We start from the raw sequence: 15,408 nt of genomic DNA, 5'->3' as shown, positions 1-15,408 counted from the left end.
ATTTTCACTCTTCAACCTGCATTTGGAACGCCTGGGATTGTTACTGAGAAACCCCAGATCCTGGTTCAGTAGGGCTAGCTTGTGCCTGAGAGTTTGTATTTCCTACAAGTTACAGGTCCTTGGACTAGACTGTGCATTCCCTTTTGTCTTTAAAAGTCCCTGACTTCTCCCTTGTGAGACACTATGGGGTTCACACCAAGGTCCTCATTACTCAGGTGAAATTGGATGAAGAAAAAGAAACTGACCCGAGGTGTAAGGAAAAATGACAAAAGTTGTCATACACGTTCCATTTCGGACAATTTTATTCATATTGAAAGAAAGTAGTCAAACATAACATTGCAACCATTTTTAATAACAAAATGTGCAAGGTTAAAAGAATATTCCCATTTCCCCAAGGCAACGAGAATTTCCACTGAAATTCCTTCAAAGTCAAAATCTCGATAACCAGGAGAGGGCACTCTTCCGGACGGTTCAGGCCTTCTCCACCATCACAGAGAGGCCTTTTCCCCAGTTACCCAAATACTAGTCATTTATCCACCCACACAGATGAATTAATAGCTTTCTATTCGTGTTAGGGTACAACATAGCTTCCCCTTGTTGACTCAGTTTCTTAAATAACATCTGATTTACAAAGGACTACCCATGACAATTTCATACGCTCCATTCCCACCATGACTTAAATGTACAAAATGTAAAGGTGATGTCTGTCCGGTGACCCACAGTGTCACCTGGAGCCCCAGCAGGTGCACAGGCACCACCGGCAGAAATGCCGACTCACGGGACACAGCTGTTCCTGCCTCTTTTCCCACCTTTCAGCCACTTCCAGGGTGGGACATTGGCCACACTCAGTCATTCTCAGCAGGGGAAGAGACCAGGAGGTCCTCTCAGTGGATCACCGGGATCCTGTCTCTCCAAGGCCTCTGAGATGGGAGGGCTCTGACCAGCGGGTGGAGACTTCTCCAGAAGGAGACAGAACAGTGGAAAACCTGGAGCTCTGCCACGCCCTGTCCCATCTCATGTCCCATCCTCGCCCCTGCTGGCCTGGAACATGACTGGGTGGTCAGGGTTAGGGGACAGCACAGGTCTGAACAGGGCTCAGACCAGGTGAGTCAGGTGGAGCCTGGCGTTCAAGACTGGGCATTAGGACTGGTATCTTCCCGGTCACTTGAGGCATCTGCTTGGATACTGGGGGGAAGCTGAGACCGGGACAACCCCCAGACCAGGTCACTGGACCCACCTGGGAGGGGGGTTAGAAGAAGTTGCATCTTGCTTTCTTTGGAGGGTTCTGGGAAGGCTGCATGGGGACCTGGGGAGACCTCTTCCCCCGTGCCTGGATGCTGACTTTGGAGCTCTGGCCATGTGTTCCCGTGGCAGGCTGTGGGCGGGGCTTTGAGTCCACAGGAGGATGCTTGGCTTGTGCCTGGCGGTGACGCACAGGACCCAGGGCCAGTGTCTTCCTGGCCGACGGGGGAACATCACGGGAGGAAACCTGAGGCCAGCCGGCTGTCGACTTGGAAATGAGAGCCTGGTCCCGGCAGGAGCTCTTTTGATCTTGGCAGGGCAAGTCCGCCCCGCATCTTCGGGCTGGTTCACAAGCACGCACTTCAGGGGCTTTATAGAGGGGCCGTGTAGGGCAGGACGACCGCATGTCAGCTGTCCTAGCAGGTGGCTGACCCGTGGGGACAGGGCCCAGGACAGATGGCTTCGTATTGGTTTGGACGGGCAACGGCCTGGTGGGGCGCTGTGGGAGAAGGAACCTCATATTAGACACCTCAGGAGTCAGGACAAGTTGGGATTCTCTCTACGTCAGGGAGTAAAAAAGGAGCAACCCAATTTAAACAGACAACTCATGCAACACTAAGTGTCACCGAAAACGACGTGCTCGTAGTCACTGCACATTTGCAGAGATCCGCTCCTCAGAGGTGGTGGGGGGAAACAATTACAAGGCCCATCTGGTTTTTGCTGCTTATCAGATATGACAATTGAAACTTCCCTTGTCTTTGTTGTTAAGATCCAGGGAACACACAATGTGCAGAGTATAAATGGCAACCATCCTTTTCAAGGGTAATTTGGGTATTTACAAAAGTTTAAAAGAAGCCTCATCTTGGGCGCCTGGGTGGCTCAGTCCGTCAAGCGGCCAACTTCAGCTCAGGTCACGGTCTCCCGGTTCATGGGTTCAAGCCCCGCCTTCGGCTCTGCACTTGTGGTGCAGAACCTGCTTGGGATTCTCTGTCTCTCGCTCTCTCTCTCTTTGCCCCTTCCCCACTCATGTTTGCTCTCTCTCTTTGTCTCAAAATAAATAAATAAGGAAATAAATAAATAACTTTTTTAAAAGTCTGAATTATGAAAAAGATAGAAATAAATAAAAGAGGCCTCGTCTTGACATAGGATCACAGAAGGCACCCGACAGAACCCTTCACCTGTGCACAGAAATGCCCCCACCAGCGTTTGCTGGCTGACTTGCACAAAATCGGGAAAAAACACATTTTGAAAATAAAGAAGCTGGGATTTGAAAACTCCTAGGACGCCTGTGCGGCTCCTACAGCCCAGCCCGGAAGTGAACATGGCCCCGCACCCCCCAGCAAGTCACTGATGGAGACAGAGCTCAGAAGCAGGAGCGAGCAAGACTCACCCGCAGGTGGGCGCCCGAGTCCGCGGGTTCCCTGCAGGCGCTCTGCGGCTTCCGCTGGGGTCTCCCGGGTAATTTCCGGGGCAGGTCTTTCTCTTTCCGCCCTTCTTGCCTGCGGAACAAACCACGGGAACTGTCGGATGCCCCCGACCCCGGTCACCACCACTGACTGGGAACCAAGAAGACCCCGGAGCCCAGTCGTCGGCCTGGTTTAGGGGCGACGGAGGCCCCGAAGCCCCTGTGGACTTTGCCAAGGCAGCTCCTTCCGGGACCTCAGCGCAGCCCCCGCTTCCAGGAAGCGTCCCCTTCCCCGCCGTGGCTTCGGCATGAAATACTCTCACTTAGACCCCCTGCGCCTCTGCCGCGTGCAACACCCCAAGATAGATATTCCCGGCCCGACTCCTTGGAAATCCCGAGGACTCGAGGGAGCTCTGAGGTCAACCCCGGGCACCGCTTGCCTACTTCTCTCCTGGTCCGTGCCTGACACAGCTGCACGGGGACAGCAGGGGGAGGGGCTCCCCGTCCTCGGGGCTCCGTTGCCCCAATCATTCTGACCGCGCGAGTCCTCACCTCTGTCCTGGTTCCTTCCCGCTGCCAGTCGTGTGGAAGGACCCTGGGGTGTGGCAGTCCTGAGGCCTCCTGGGTTCCAGGTTTTCATTCTTACTGGAGCCCAAGGGCTGGGGGGCAAGGGCCCCACCCCAGCACTTCATGGGGCACCTTCTGCTGCTGGCCAGGTGCCCAAAGGCTCCGCAGTTCTTGCACTTCACCTGTGGATGGAGGGAGAGGGTCCTCCGTGAGCCCGCGGAAATCAGGGCAGAAATGAAAGGTTAACAGGACAGGTATTTGGAGTTGAGTGGGGGGAAGGACATAGATCCAGGGCCCCCGGCCAGGAAATCCGAGAGGCTATGGTCCTGCCCAGGGCCCATTTCACAGAAAGTGACCTGAGAGGAAGGAATTGCGTGGCTAAAGGTGATGACTATGAACTGGATTTGAGTGTGGCACAGCCACCAAGCTGAACGTGACGCTAAATAGGGAGTCAGTTTGCTCCTCGGAGGATCCGAATGGGCCCATCTGCCAGCTGAGGCCCTCACAACCCAGCCAGCCTTGGATAAGCAAGAATCCCGGAGGACAGAGACACACAGGTTTCTGTTGAAACCCACTCTTTGGGGTCCATGCCGCTCCTCTGGTTCTTGAAACATCCACACCTCGCTTACCCTGGTATTCTCCTCTTCCGGTGGGGGATTCCTCTGCCCCACCGGTCCCTTCTGGAGCTTCTTCAGGTTCTGAGTCATGGGGAGTCTTATGGGCCGCTGGTGTATGCAATGACGTGCCATCTGCCTCATGTCCTTGGGCCTCTGGTCATTCTTCCTCAGGACCTGATTGTTGGATTTCCTATTCACAAGCAAAGAAAAAAAAAAAAAAAGATGTAGACACGGAGACAGAAGTCCCTCATAGCCTTTTACCTCTCTGGAGGTAATGGAATCGGTGGGGGACTCGCTGATCACTGAGTGACCCCCCAGTGATGGGGTCTTCTCATGAACTGAGGTCCCATTGTGTGCCATTTTGTGACCTGTTTTCCATCATTACGTACTCCCAGAATAGGACACTGCCTGAGAAAAGGCCACTTGGAATAAACATGGTGAAATGAGATTGGCAGCCATGAATGTCTGTACAGGTCCTCCCCGAAAACCTCAGTGGCGCTCAGGCCTGTGTGCTGGGTTTTTGTCCAACTGCTTCCTCCAAGCTTAAAGCATTCACCCATATTTATCAAAACCAATAAGCAGGCCAACACTATTGAGTTCTCCCCCCTACACATTTCCAGAAAACTCACAATTTTCATAGAACAACATCTTCCTGAGAAAACCTGCCATTTCCTCTGACAAAGGTTTGCAGACATTTGATGTGACACTGATGAACACCTGTGAAATGTTGTACGTGACCCCCGTAACCACATGCCAGTTCTCAACAGAGGCATGCACAAAGTCACACGGGGACACGCAACCTGTGGACGCCTGTGCCAGCTCACATCCACGTGCAAGCTCACAGAGAAAAGCCTGTGCGACGGTGAGGGACACACAAGTCAGAAGCCCCTTCCTCACCCCCCCTTTGGTCTGAGCAGAAGCCTACAGCCCACACCTGCGCCCGGAGGGGATTTTTCCCCCAGGCTCTACCCACGTCACTCCTGACATTTGTCCCACCTCTCCTCTTGGTCTTTGCGTCTTTGTGAAGCCGTGAGCCGGTCCACTGAAGGCTGACATTTCTTACTGGAGACACAGCGGGCACCTGGATCCTCTCCCGGCATCAGTGGGAACCGTAGCAAAACCTCCACGGCGGCATCAACGACCCATTTCTCTGTCATCGAGTCAATCTGACAGAGAGTAAAGAGAACCAAGATACAATCAGAGTTCTGCACAGAGGAGGAAGCCTTGAGATATGAGAAGATAATAAACCAGCTCCCAATTCTGTGAGTTCTTTAACTCAGTGTTAATCAGAGAGTAAAGGCTCTTTCCTCTGGTTCAACAGTGAGTTTGCCCACGACCTCCACGCGGGGGAGCCCTGTGCTCAGGGAATGCTGGCGGTCCCAGGCGGGAACTGAGATTCCTCTACCCTGCCCTCTGATCACTGCACATCCCTGTAATTGGCCAGCTGGCAAATATCCACATCGCTAATCACGGGCTTTCACCCATGGTCACAGTCATGGGAGGGGAAGCTGCCTCAGCGCTAGACTGGGAGGCCACCTCCTTCCTCCACATGTCACCTGCCCAACCTCTCCCACACTTACATCTCTCTGCGGAATTCCAAGCTGCTTTAAGAACTCTTTCCCCTGTTCCATGGAAAGCCTGTTGGGGTCCATCGGGGTTGGTCAGTCCCAGGGACTCTGTTGCCCTGTGCGGGATAGAAAATGAAACCGCTGAACGCTGCACACCCCTGGACCCCCCCATGCGCAATGCAGCCAGCTCCTACCTCTCTGCCCACCATCTCCCCTTTCACCTTTTGTTCCAACTACACGTGCATATCCTTCTACTAGTAACAATGAATGAGAAATAAGATGATAAATTTTTTCTAAACTTCTCCACTAGACTTAACATGTTTTATATATACAGGACATGCAGATTCCATATTTAGAGACCTTATATAATACACCATAAAACGCTTGGAAAAAAGTGATCACATAATTGGTTTCAAAGAGAAAATTCAAAATGTAAGAAAACCAGATATTTTACATTCTCTAGTTCCCCTCTGGCATAACTGAACAAAATTAAATATAACTACATTATTTAACTTCTTTATCAGATGAACTATTTTCAAACTATGCAATATATTTCCAGCAATTTCTGAAATCAGATTCCTTAAAATCAAAAATGAAATTCAAATGGAAATTATAAAAAAGAGAAAAAAGATAAAACAGTTTATGCCAAAAGTTAGGAGCAGGGCAAAACGTGGTTTAGGGGTAAATTCCTTAGTCTAAACACGCATATTATATACAAACATAAAATTTATAGGAAGTTTTCATCTTAAGAAATTGGAGCGGGAAAAAAAAAGAAATTGGAGCAAGGAAAACAAAAGATTACAAAAGGAAGAAAGAAATGAAATTGATGAATCAAAACCTAAATGGGATTAGGAGTGCTTGGCTGGCTCAGATGGTAGAGCTTGCAATTCTTGAAATTGAGGTGGTGAATTTAAGCCCCACATTGGGTATAGAGTTTCCCATAAATAAATCAACAAGTAAATAAAATCAAATGGGAAAATGGAGCGTATTCGGAAAATATATCTTCAAAAACAGCAATAGAATACATTATCACTGACTGTCATAATAAAAAGACAATAAAATTTATCATAATAGATTATATCAGGGGGAAAAAAAAGACCAGGGGCATGTGGGTGGCTCAGTCGATTAAACTTCCGACTCTTGATTTTGACTAAGGTCATGACCTCACAGTTGATGAGTTTGAGCCCCGAAATGGGCTCTGCACTGAGACTGTGGAGCCTGTTGAGATTCTCTGTCTCTCTCTCTCAAAATAAATACATAAACTTAAAAAAAAAAAGACCATTTTCCCATAGAAACAGGAAGGAAAGGGGTCAGGGAATCTGTATCTAATCTCAGGGAAACGTATTTGAAAACCTAGAATAAAGTATCTGTTCCTTTTCAATGTTTATTTTATTTAAGTAAACTCTGTGTCCAACATGGGGCTGGAACACCTGACCCCCTTTTCACATTTTAAAAAAACGTTTATTTATTTTGAGAGAAAGAGTACCAGCGAGGGAGGGGCACAGAGAGGGGGACAGAGGATCTGAAGCAGACTCTGTGTTGACAGCAGCAACTCCGATGCGGGGCACAAACTCATGAACTCTGAGATCCCTGAGATCGTGACCTCAGCCGAAGTCAGATGCTCAGCCGACTGAGCCAGCCAGCCACCCCTATCCTTTTCACATTTCAAATGGCCAAAACTCAGTAAGGAGGAAGCCTTTCCCAAGTACAAATGAAGGTAGAGTAATTCTTGCCTCTCCATTCGACTGGGAGCTTCATAGCTCAGGTACTGCTGTTTTATTTACAGGTTCAGGATCAGGGTTGCGAATTTCAACCAGCTTTCAAACAAGTTCTCATGAATACACTGGCATAAAAGATAAATTACTAAATCACTCACAGTTTTAAAAACCCTGGGTCTGGGTGATCATTCTCTGCAATGATCTAAAAGTTAACATTTCCGTGGGGCTCCTGGTTAAGGGTCTGACTCTAGATTTCTGCTCAAGTCATGATCTCACGATTCTTCAGATTAAGCCCCAAGTCAGGCTCCTCACTGGCAGCACGAATCCTGCTTGGGATTATCTTTCTCCTTCTCTCTCTGACCCTCCCCTGCTCATGCTCTCTCTCCCTCTTGCTCCCTCCCTCTCTCTCTCTCTCAAAACTTTAAATAAACTTTAAAAATAAAAAAGGGCCATCTGGGAGGCTCAGTTAGTTCAACAACCGACTATGTTTGCGCTCAGGTCATGATCTCAGGGTTCTGGGATAAAGCCAGGGTTCTGGGATAAAGCCATGTCTGGCTCCTTGCTGAACATGAAACCTGCTTAAGATTCTCTCTCTCTCTCTCTCTCTCTCTGCCCCTCCCCCCAATCACTCTCTCTCTTTCTCTCTCTCTTAAATAAAATAAAATACAATAATAAAAGTTAACATTTGTCTAAAAATTAACATTTTTGAAATAGTTTTTTAATCAGGCTCTGTGCTAAAAATTCCATTAGTTAAGGGGCGCCTGGGTGGCTCAGTCGGTTGAGCGTCCGACTTCGGTTCAGGTCATGATCTCACAGCTCATGAGTTCGAGCCCTCTGTCTGGCTCTGTGCTGACAGCTCAGAGCTGGAGCCTGCTTCACATTGTGTGTCTCCCTCTCTCTCTGCCCCTCCCCCACTCATGCTCTGTCTCTCTCTGTCTCAAAAATAAATAAACATTACAAAAAGTTTTTAAAAAATAAAAAAATTCAATTAGTTAAGGAATCCTTACTTCAACACCTAAAATGGCCCTCTCCCCTTATTTCCTCCTATTTCTGTGAGGGGTAAAGGGAGGCCCCAAATAGTCACGGAAACGAACCTGTGATTTTGTGTCTGTCAGTGGCCACTCAGATAACGTAGACGCTGGTCCAATACTACTGGACCCAGAAGGGTTTCCGGGATGACTGAGAAGGTCAGGTCTTCTGCTGGGCTTTTATACAGCTCAGGAATCCCAGGAAATCCCCTTCCACCAGTAATCAGCTTAACCTAATTGAGTGTGAGCTCATCTTTGTGTGTGAGCTGGTTTTAGCCGGCTCACCCAGGATGGGAAAGGACGTTTTATTGGAAGAAATGTTTATTGAGTTATTGAGTGTTTACACCCTCAGCACTTTCATTGTATCTCATATGTCTGTGTCTGATACAATACACTATAATTTGGTCTTTGCCATTCCCAGGGATTTTTAAAAGATAAACCTATAAGTAGGCAATTTTAACACTATACACAATGCTGAAAATGTTTACACACATGTTGCCAATGGGAGGGGTTGTGCCTGCATGGGGGCGGGGCTCTATCGAGATCTCTGAACCTCTGCTCAGTATCGTCTGAGCCACAAATTGCCCCAAAGAATAAAATCTCATTTTTAAAAAACAGTTACGCATATGCCAACGCACTGGCTGATTCCTTCTGCATCTTGCTGCAGATGGGATAAGGTTAGTCTCCCCAAGGCAAGGAGCTCATTGGCATCCAGGGCTTCAAAAACCAAGGGGGAAGAATGGCTTTCTTTATGCCCGGAATCAGAGCCCCGCTCAGATGCAGAGAATGCCAGCATTCCCGGACTCCACGGCCAGGGCCAGGTTCCAGGATAGCGCAGGCAGGATGCTGCTCTCCGGTCCCCAGGGGACCTGCAAACCAGCAGGCCTGGCTGGGCTGGGAGGGAGATGCTCTGCCATGGAAAGGGATCTCGGGAGGATTTGTTTATGAGGACGGAGGGGTGCAGAAGGAGATGGGCGGAGCTCAGCAGAATTCACAGGGAGGCATTTCGCTGGGTGGGGTCGGCATTCAGGTGGGTTTCTCCACCCACATGCTTCCTGACTCTCTCCTAGGACCGGGGAAAGCGAAGGCTCTTCTGCATTTCAGAGTCCTTCTGCCAGGGGATGCGGGCGCGACGTGGGGGTGGGTATACTGATGACCCATTTCTCAAAACGCAGGGGTGATGTCCAAGATAATCCCATCTGAAGGCGAAGCTCAGACAATTAGGAGGAGAAAGAGAAGGGGGAGGAGGAGGGAGTGACTGGTTTCAGGTAAATGTCCCATCCTAGATGGATTCATGTGTTTTCCCTGCCTCTACAAACACCATATTCTTAGACCTTGAAAACATTGATTTCTCTACCTCTGCTGTTCCAGCCTAGTGAGTTTTTAAAACCACTTTGTTCCCTCGATTCTCATTCAAGTCAAGGTTGGCTCACTTGAAAAATAAAAACAGATTATTTTTGTGGTTTTATTTTTCTAATGTGAAAAGTATTTAGAATGGTTTCCAGTAAATGGAAAATGGTAAAATTCTTTGTTTTTGCTCTTCTCAAAACTACTTTACACCCTGTTATTTCTCTAAAATTTCTTGATTACAAAGTGCTTCATTAAACCTTTCCTCAGTATCTTCATTCCCTGTCGCTCAGAGTGTGAACCACAGATTGGCAGTATTCACATCAGAGATCTTCCACACATGGAGAAGCTTTGGTCCCACCCAGCATTTTTCTATAAAGTTCTGCTATTTAACATGGTCTCCAGGTAATCATTGAGTACATGAAAATTTGAAAAGTGCATTACTTTTTTTTGTAAGAAATATACCAGTAAGTTTATTTCAAATTAAAAAAAATTTTTTTTAACGTTTATTTATTTTTGAGACACAGAGAGACAGAGCATGAACGGGGGGAGGGTCAGAGAGAGAGGGAGACACAGAATCTGAAACAGGCTCCAGGCTCTGAGCTGTCAGCACAGAGCCTGACATGGGGCTTGAACTCACGGACTGTGAGATCATGACCTGAGCTCAAGTCGGACGCCCAACCGACGGAGCCACCCAGGTGCCCCAGTAAGTTTATCTCAAAATCTATCTGCATACAAAAGTGTTTATGTTTATAAGGAGTAAAGTGCATTTCTAAGTCACCCTGCACCTCCTGAAAAATACACAACACTTACTATGTATGATTTAAAAAAGAGCTCTTAGGGGCGCCTGGGTGGCTCAGTCAGTTGATTGTCGGACTTCGGCTCAGGTCATGATCTCACAAACTGTGAGCCCCATGTCGGGCTCTGTGCTGACAGCTCAGAGCCTGGAGCCTGGTTTGGATTCTGTGTCTCCCTCTCTCTATCTGCCCCTCTCTCACTTGCTCTGTCTCTCTCTCAAAAATAAATAAAAACATTAAAAAAAATTTTTTTTTAAAGAGCTCTTAGATATGCATATAGGTAGGTGCATATTAGATAGGTGGACAGGGGGGGCACCTGGGTGGCTTGGTCGGTTAAGCGTCCGACTTCGGCTCAGGTCATGATCTCACGGTCTGTGAGTTCGAGCCCCGCGTCAGGCTCTGTGCTTACAGCTCAGAGCCTGGAGCCTGTTTCAGATTCTGTGTCTCTCTCTCTCTCTGCTCCTCCCCTGTTCATGCTCTGTCTCTCTCTGTCTCAAAAATAAATAAACGTTAAAAAAAATTTAAGATAGGTGGACAGGTGCTGGATAGACAGACAGACAATCTGTGTTGCTTCCATGCCTGTATGTTTTTTTGTTCCTCAAAGTATTGTACTGATGATAGTTTAACAACTCTCACGTTACCCTCTTTCTTTCCATCAGTATCTAAGACTAAATTAAAGAATATTATTCTCCCAGGGAGCGTGAGTGGCTCAGTCAGTTAAGCATCTGACTCTTGATTTCAGTTCAGATCATGATCTCACGGTTGGTGAGACTGAGCCCCATGATGGGCTCCGTGGGATTCTCTCTCTCCCTCCCCCAGTGCCCCTCCCCCACTTATGTGAGAGCACCGACGTTCTCTCTCTCTTTCTCAAAAAGAATTTAAAATTTTTTAATTAAAATAAGTATTATTTTCCCAAAAAGTTACTTATTGAACCCATCAGATCGCTCATATCAACTGAAACGGTTCTTGCAACACTTTCCTGTTGTCTTGGGGTAAATTAAGAAGTCTTCTCTTGAGTCTTGCCAAATGTGTTTTCATTTCAGAAAATGTTTCCCTTGAGAATTTTATGTCCATATAAAATTGACAGTGGGAATGCCTGGACTCTCTTTAACCTTGAAGTGAAGTGGCAACACTGCTTGGATTTTGTCCTTGAGCGCTGGGCTATGCAGAGATAGATCGGGAGTTTGGGACAGAAGCCCTATGTATCCCCGTTCTCATGGAAACTTCAGCCCCGCTCACACTGCTTCTTAGAAGGACGATGTTCTAATCTTTCCTGAGATTCCCCCTCTTCCGTTGTCTCCTCACTGCAGTATAATTGATTCTAAGTGGGAAAAGGAAAATGCTGGCCGCCGAGAGGAGAACTGTCTTACTCGATTATTCTGTTTTACGCAAATTCTGATTTTTTTCAAAAAACAATTCTTCTGTAGGCAGCCGGGAAAAAGAAAGAGGCGCTGCACCCCACACGGGATCCGTGAGGCACCGAGTCCAGCTTCACATCACCACAGGCACAAGTCTCCTCAGACAACACTTAGCAGTCTTCTGTCATCAGAAGACAGACCTTCAGGTGGACCTGTGGGTGGAGACAGAAGTCCCAGGTCTGCATCACAGAGGAATGGAGCAGTCATGAAGGAGACCCAAGTATGGAAGCTGGAGCCAAAAGAAGGAAGTGGACCCTCCCTCGCCCATCCTTCTCCAGTCCTGCAGACCCTCCACCTCCCCTCTTGTCATATCGTGCATATATTTTTGTTGACTCTGTTTATTCCTCATGCAACCCCTACATCACAGGGGTCCACCTTCACTCTGTGGAAATCTTGGTTATGATACCATCCTTTCCACAAATTTAAAGGTCAGAAGCTTCACCAAGAGTTGTTGCCAATTCTCAGGGATCAATACTCTCATGATTTTCTCTGTTCTCCCCTTAACCTTCCCCCATAAAACCCATCTTTGCCTCATATCCACACAGACCTAGAACTCAGCCCCCAACATCGCCAACCTGAAAGAATCCACGTGGAGACAAAATGGGCTAGTTCTCCATGTGGTCTTTATTAAAGACTCTGAAAGCGAGATGGTGGGCGAGGAGCCCTGGCACACCCAGCAGTGTAATGAGTGCAAATCCACACAGCACATTTCCACTTGACCCAAGAAAATAATTCCACATATTGACATTTCCACTTGACCCAAGAAAATAATTCCACAGCATGATATATTATTTACCGTGTAGACTCTGCCTATGCCAGAAAGGAGGGCATCCAGGACACGTGCAATATCAGACCCCCAGCACTCCAACTTTTCCACTTTGTGCCTTAACCTAGAGTAGCAATACTCACATCATTTTTTATACATTGCACATCATGATATCCTTGTGGGTGGTTGCAAAGTGGGAAGTATAAAAGATGGATTCACACAGGGGCATGTACTGCTCTCTTCTTGCATACACGGATATGACGGCTAGATACACATACATGCGTATGAGTGTCATTTTTGAGATATGGTGGGACTGTGGGAGTCCACGTGAGTGTGAGTCGTAGTAGGCATGTATGATTCCGGCTGAGAGTTTGTACATGGGGTGGGCATGAGTTGGTGAGAGAATATGTGTGTGTATAAGTATGTGAGTATGCGTGACTGTGTATGTGATTTATATGGAGGTGTGTGCATGTGTTTGTATGTGTGTGCATGCGTGCGTGTGCTCACATGCATGTGCGGTAGAGGCTGCCCACCGTATGGCTCTCGTCCCAGGCTTGGAAATTGAGAGGCATTGGATAGTGGGCCTGGATAAGATGTAGATTTGTTTGAAGGAGAAAACTAACGGGTAATCTGAACTCCTATTTTATATTTCTTCATGTGTTAGAAAAGCAACAGTTCTCATTACTGAAAATACATCAAAAAACAAGTATGGAAGACTGTGGTAACCATCCAGTGCTCTTGAGTTGCATATGTAGCATTTATTTCATAGAAAAGGAACCATCTGAGGCTTAATTTAGACTCCCAAATTAATTGGCATTGAGTGCCTGTCTTTGAGTTTCAACTTTTGAAAACCCTCAGGTATTTTTTCTGGTACCAAGTTTTTGCTTCTAATTTAATGGTAGTTCACCTCCGTGGTCTGAAGATTAGGAAGAAATCACTCTTGGGTGGAAGAACTTGTCAGCAAAGCAGATCTAGGGAGAGACACCCACTCGTTCCCAGTCCCTCACCTGTCAGACCTCTGCGTTTTGCTCCCCTCCACGTGAGACCTGTCTGCCTTCAGGAATGGAAAACAGCCTGTACCAGTCATTTCAATGGTCCCTTTGTAGTTATTAACTGGAAATTGGTAATTGGTTGCGGTAATTACCAACTTCAGAAAACAAGTTCTTTATAAATGCTCTCAGATCCCCAGCCGGCGCTGTCATGGCCACTAAAGGTGAAATGATAATTGCAATTCTGAAGGGAGGGGAGGTCACGATCACTGCCCCATATCACAGGGTCTCGTGGCTGCCTCCCTCCCACATGCACGAGCCCTCATGACCTTGCACTGAGCTCACCATCCACACAGAGGGATGTTTCTGGGAAAATATTTTCCATTTCGGTCTGAGAAGCAAGTCTATAAGGTATAGACGTCTATGGGGAGTAAATGTGGGTAAGTGATCGTATATGAAACGGGGATTATTCTGGGTTTGAGACGGATCCAGTGTCATAGCCACAGAAACATGAGCTGGGTTAGTAGAGAGAGATGGGGTCCTAGACTTTACCTAATGCCTGCTGGCTCCTGGTGTGATTTAGTGTAATCCACAATGACAATGATTGTAGGTATTTTGTCCAGTGAAAAGGAATCCTGATTTTTCAGGTAATTTGGGCCGGAGTTCTTTTTTTTTTTTTTTTTAACGTTTATTTATTTTTCAGAGACAGAGACAGAGACAGAGGGTGAGCACGGGAGGGGCAGAAACAGAATCGGAAACAGGCTCCAGACCCTTAGCTGTCAGCACAGAGCTCGACGTGGGGCTCGAACCCACAAACTGTGAGATCATGACCTGAGCACAGAAGTTGGACCCTTAACCAACTGAGCCACCCAGTGCCCCATTTTTTCCCCTGGCCTGTAGTTCTGAAAGCAATTGCTTTCAGCCTACCTTACAGGAATCAAACACCAACTTTGTAGCATTACTAGAGGTGTGCCTGTAATCCATGTTTATAATAAGGACTAGGATAAATAAATCTGTACGAATCATGCAATCTTGCGAACAAACAGGATATCCCAATGACAACTGCCAGAATAGAAATGTTTTCTCTAACTCTGAGTATGATGTGCTTAATGGAGACAGTAGTATCTCTGCTGAAAATATCATGGTCTGTGGATTATGGTGAGACTGTTTTCTTCTGGAAGCTATTGAAAATAGCATTTAAGGAAAAGACAGTTCTGTAATAATGTGTTTCAAAGAGTAGCTGTTAGGCTCACATGTATCCTATGGTGTTTTCTCTGGTATCAGTTGTAAATTCTATAACATCAATTTGTAAAGCACACAACGGTCCTGTATTAGAGTTTACAATTTGCATATGTCATATTTTAGTATATTTCAGAGAACTTACCACATGGTTAATAGTTCCTAGCCTGGTATTAATAAATAAGCATATGATCTAAAATTACTAATACTTCAGTTTTTACCTTACTCTATTTTATCCCATATTAGAATTCAACATCCCATACTTCAGGGCAAGACATGAGATTATGATAAGTTTCCTTACTTTTGTTCTTGACATAAAGGCAAATGCCCCAAAGGTTTTTTCTTTCTGTTTCCATCCTACTCTTGAGTCATTCTTGCTTGCATTCATTCAATTCAGTTTGTCATGGGACAGGTTCCCATAACACGAATCTGCAATCAGTGCATCTACATTTTATTAAATCTCTAAAGCTTTATTCATTTTGATATTGGTCTACAGAACAAATCTTTACACATCGTGAAAGTTATTATAACAAAAATTATAAAGTAACATACTATCAAGCTAAAATAAAAAGGCAAAGCTGAAACCAAAACTCTATATATAGATTTTTCAAAGAACACAGCTGTCTAGCTTACTTAGCATAGCATAGCCGTTAGATGCACTGTCTCTGCAAACAACTCAGCCAGATTCAAGTCCACACTTTGCCCCA

At 46.6% G+C, this 15,408-nt stretch overlaps 1 protein-coding gene across 1 annotated transcript; it reads right to left on the bottom strand.

The window, feature by feature from the left end:
* Nucleotides 1–280: 280 nt before the first annotated feature.
* LOC147573804 (protein FAM90A27P-like) lies at nt 281–5,552 on the bottom strand. Its single transcript, XM_086688667.1, has 6 exons — nt 5,412–5,552; nt 4,828–4,997; nt 3,844–4,021; nt 3,200–3,396; nt 2,633–2,786; nt 281–1,741 (listed from the first exon to the last, which is right to left on the bottom strand). The coding sequence occupies exons 1-6, from the start codon at nt 5,481–5,483 to the stop codon at nt 1,250–1,252; spliced, it is 1,263 nt and encodes a 420-aa protein (XP_086544793.1). The 5' UTR covers nt 5,484–5,552; the 3' UTR covers nt 281–1,249.
* Between the last annotated feature and the right edge of the window lie 9,856 nt (nt 5,553–15,408).

Source organism: Puma concolor, chromosome E2 (genome assembly GCF_028749965.1).
Source record: "Puma concolor isolate L17-30 chromosome E2, mPumCon1.1.hap2, whole genome shotgun sequence".
Lineage (NCBI taxonomy): Eukaryota > Metazoa > Chordata > Mammalia > Carnivora > Felidae > Puma > Puma concolor.
The sequence above is the reverse complement of the archived record's forward strand: the minus strand, read 5'-3'. Positions and strand labels throughout refer to the sequence as shown.

Excerpts from the sequence above, each read along its gene's own strand:
- LOC147573804 (XM_086688667.1), bottom strand. The coding sequence starts at position 5,483 with ATGGACCCCAACAGGCTTTCCATGGAACAGGGGAAAGAGTTCTTAAAG. Across the intron at positions 3,397-3,843 it reads CGGAAGAGGAGAATACCAGG|GTGAAGTGCAAGAACTGCGG; the intron begins GTAAGCGAGGTG and ends CTCCATCCACAG. Across the intron at positions 1,742-2,632 it reads ACTCGGGCGCCCACCTGCGG|CGCCCCACCAGGCCGTTGCC; the intron begins GTGAGTCTTGCT and ends CTTCTCCCACAG.